This window comes from Heteronotia binoei, chromosome 1 (assembly GCF_032191835.1).
Source record: "Heteronotia binoei isolate CCM8104 ecotype False Entrance Well chromosome 1, APGP_CSIRO_Hbin_v1, whole genome shotgun sequence".
NCBI lineage: Eukaryota > Metazoa > Chordata > Lepidosauria > Squamata > Gekkonidae > Heteronotia > Heteronotia binoei.
The window spans coordinates 250,588,201-250,592,160 of NC_083223.1; the positions used below are offsets into that span (position 1 = coordinate 250,588,201).

The 3,960-nt window shown below is 54.1% G+C and overlaps 1 protein-coding gene across 1 annotated transcript; it reads left to right on the top strand.

Moving 5' to 3' along the window:
• The first annotated feature begins 606 nt into the window (after nucleotides 1-606).
• CCDC85B (coiled-coil domain containing 85B) lies at nucleotides 607-1,522 on the top strand. Its single transcript, XM_060260159.1, has one exon. It carries the CDS (start codon nucleotides 761-763, stop codon nucleotides 1,421-1,423), a length of 663 nt encoding a protein of 220 aa, XP_060116142.1. The 5' UTR covers nucleotides 607-760; the 3' UTR covers nucleotides 1,424-1,522.
• Nucleotides 1,523-3,960: the final 2,438 nt, after the last annotated feature.

Below are 3,960 nucleotides of genomic sequence, written 5' to 3' on the forward strand. Positions count from 1 at the left end.
TTATCCACGTCTCAGCCCTTCGAAATCATTGGATTTAAACTGGGGGGATTTTGCCTGTGATTGCATTATCCGAGTCTTTACACAGACGGTTCTGCTTTTATTCCCCTTGTAAATAAAAGAGGAAAAAATGTTGCAATCCATACGAATTGCGTTATCTGTCTTATTTTATCCTAGGGGTTTTTTTAAAGAGTAAAGGAATCAGCGTTTTAGTAGATTTTCATTAATCCGGATTAAATTCTCATTTTGCCCGCGGCGGGCGGCCCTCCTTAATCGCAGACTGGACGGCGTTCAAAACGCCACCGCCGCAGCAACCGCCGCTCCCCCTTTGCGCCTGCAGGCCTTGGCAACCTTTCCCTTCCCTTCCCTCCACCCGCCCACTCCTCCCATTTCGTCCGCGCACAAATTCGCCGGCTTCGCTCACGCAGAGCTGCCTCCCGCTCCCTTCCTTCGGGGCGGAAGGGGGGGGGGCCTCAAACGTTTTATCCGTCGCCCCCACTAGTTCCTTCGGCGCAGGCGCCCTCTCCAAGTATGCACCTGCTCCCCTACCGTTTAGCCCGTGCATTTGCAGCGGCCAGCGCGCTTGCTTCGCTTTGCGGAGCCGCCAGTCTCGTTATCCCGAGGAAGGAGGCAAGGGGAAGCCCGGCAGGATGTCCTGCTGCTCCTGCAGTTGCAGCTGAGGGAGGCGAGACGGAGATGCCGCCGCGCCCTGGCTGGAGGTGAGCGCCCGCCGCGGGGGAGCTCTCCTCCGTGCGCCCCAGCGATGCTCCCGGCCCGCGAAGCCGCGCCGCCGGGGGGAGCCCCGCCGAGCCCGGAGGCCCCTCCGCCGGCAGTGCCGCCGGCGCCCGTGGCCGAGCTGAGCGACGCCGAGCTGGGCAGCTGCAGCAAAGAGGAGCTGGTGCGCCGCCTGCGCCACGAGGAGGCCGAGAAGCTGGCGGCTCTGGTGCAGCGCGGCCGCCTCATCCAGGGCGTCAACCGGCAGCTCCAGGAGCACCTCCGCGAGATCCGCGAGCTGAAAGCCGTCAACGGGCGGCTGCAGGCCGAGAACCGCGAGCTGCGCGACCTGTGCTGCTTCCTCGACGAGGACCGCCTCAAGGCCAAGCGCCTGGCGCGCCACTGGCAGCTCTTCGGGCACCACGCGGCGCAGGTGCTGCGCGACGAGGTGGCCGCCTGCCTGCGCAAGCTGGCCGGCCTGGAGGGCCTGCAGGAGCGCCTGGCCAAGGACAACCTGGAGCTCAAGGAGCTCTGCCTTGCCCTCGAGGAGGAGTGCGCCTCCGTCCGGCCCGACGCCACCCCCAGCCCCGGCGGCGGCTCCTCGGAGCTCAGCCTGCCCTGCGGGCCCCGCGACCTGGGCGATGGCAGCTCCAGCACTGGCAGCGTCGGCAGCCCCGACCAGCTGCACCCCGCCTGCTCCCCCGAGGACTAAGGAGCAGCCTGGCCAGTCCACGCGTGGGCCGCGGCCGCAGCAGCGGGATTTCCCACTGGGAGGCGCTGGCTGGCCCATCCTTGCCTGGGGAAAACGGACACGAGCTGTGCTGTGCCGCACACAACAGACCCTCTCTCTTGCTCCCTTCTTCGACGAAACTCCTCCGTTTGCCTTTCCTTCGCACCCTGGCCCAGTAGCTGAAACCGGAGGATTTGGTGGCATTCTCACCAAAAACGCAGGGGCATATGAACTTTGCTTGAATGCAGCAAGCTTTTGAGGTTACACTGAACTCTTTTTGTAAAGCCATAATGCAAAGCGGGAAGCAAAGGGCAGATAAGGCCGACAATCAGCCACTGTCTTGATGGATCAAAATGGGAGATACTCCCTGAAATTCAGCTACTCCCAAGATAAGTACAGATAAACAGCTTGGGACCAGGGTGCATTTATACCCAATCATTCTAGTGAAAATGGGAGCCTGCCCCGTAATGTCTCTGGCATGTTCAGATATTTCAAGAATGTCCTCCAGAATTGGAGAGAGGCATTTTTGCAGCAGCAGATGTCTGTCGTTAAAGGTAGCAAGCCTTGGGATTTCACAGAAGTCTTCATATCTTCTCCGTGAATGCAGTTGCCATGGTTAGACTTTGGGAACCCTTGGGGCCATGGACTTCTCCCTGCTGAACTCAATGATGAGGGATACCAAACAGTACAGTTCTCTCCCCCTCCCCAAAGACTAAACAGCCCATACACAAATTACAGAGGGGTAGCAGTGTTATTCTGTTAAGGGCCCAAACTTAAAAAAAAGGTGTCTTTGGCCATCTTAAAGACTAACAAAAAGTTTCTGCTGTAATAAATCTGCAGACCTTTAAGGTACCACAAGATTCTTTTTTTTTTAATGCACTGGATTGTGGGAGGGAAGAGAGATGGGAAGGGCTCCAGCTGACTCCAGCTGCTTGGGAAGTAGTTATATATCTGTGGGAGTAGTGAGTAAAAGGAAAAGGAGGAATTCTGATTGTTGTATGATTGATGCTATGGTGGGGTGTGGGGGAGGAACTGAATTTGGCAGGATTCTCAGCTGGATTTGGGGGAGGGAACAAGAGACCCGGCTGCATAGAGAGCTTCTTTCGGACCTCTACTCTGTTGTGTTATCCTACCCCAGCTCTGGTTTTTATACCACATGTAGAAAGACCTCACCCTGATGGAACCTTGCCTAGGAACTAAAGACGCATGGGATGGAAGATCCAGCTAGGTTGCTGTAAAGGGCAAGAGATTCCCTCCTGTTGAACAGCTGCAGTCAAATTGTTCGAATAATCCCATGTAAAAGGAGAATGCTAGATGCAACAACTGCCCTCTCGCAATACTTGAAGGAGCTTATATAGAGGTAGGGGCCTCCAGAAAAAAGTGGCTCCCCAATTTTAGAGAATGCCCTGTACTCCTCCTGCCTAGGGAATAAGTGGAAGGGAGGGCGTAAGCAAAATGTAAGAAGAGTCCTGCTGGGTTGGTGCAGTGGTCCATCTATTCCAGCATCCCATTTAACACAGCAGCCAACCAGTTGCCCTGGAGGCCAGCCAACCTCCTGGCATTGGATTTCAGATGGTTTATAGCCATTGATGGACCTTTTCTGCATGATTCTAAAGTCATCTGTGTTCCTGGCCCTCACTGTATCCCCTGCCAGTGAATTCCACAGTTTAGTTACTTACTGAGTAAAGAAATGTTTTCTGTTGTCAGCCCTGCATCTGTTGCCCAGCATTGAGTGCCTGCACATTCTGTTATTATTGGAGAGGGAGAAAAGGTCCTCGATCCATTTTTTTTGCCTCATGTATAATTATATATGCATGTACTTATATATGCAGTACTGCAGTCGGAGCCTTCTGCTCACGACATGAGTTCAGGTAGCCGGTTCCAGGTTGACAGCCTTCCATCCTTCCAAGGTTGGTAAAATGAGTACCCAGCTTGCTGGGGGGAAAGTGTAGATCAGGGGTGGCCAACGGTAGCTCTCCAGATGTTTTTTGCCTACAACTCCCATCAGCCCCAGCCACTGGCCATGCTGGCTGGGGCTGATGGGAATTGTAGGCAAAAAAAACACCTGGAGAGCTACCGTTGGCCACCCCTGGTGTAGATGACTTGGAAAGGCAATGGCAAACCACCCCGTAAAAAGTCTGCTGTGAAAATGTTGTGAAAGCAACGTCACCCCAGAGTCAGAAACGACTGGTGCTTGCACAGGGGACTACCTTTACCTTTTTATAATATAAAATTGATTGCCCTCTCCTGCATTTCCCAACTCTACAACATCCTTTCTGCAATACAGAGACTAGACATCTTTCTCCCTGCTGCTCAGATTACAGCAGCTGCCCAACAATTCTGTTTGCACCGAGATTTTCAAAGATGGCAGTCGTAGGAACGCCCCCTCTACTTGAACTGCAGGGAATATTTGCCAGAACTGAATTTGTGTATCTATGAGGTATTAGATTTATGTCCTAGGGAGGTTGCTGTGTCAGTCACATACACAACGGACGCAAACTGTTGGAAGGATGCCTTTT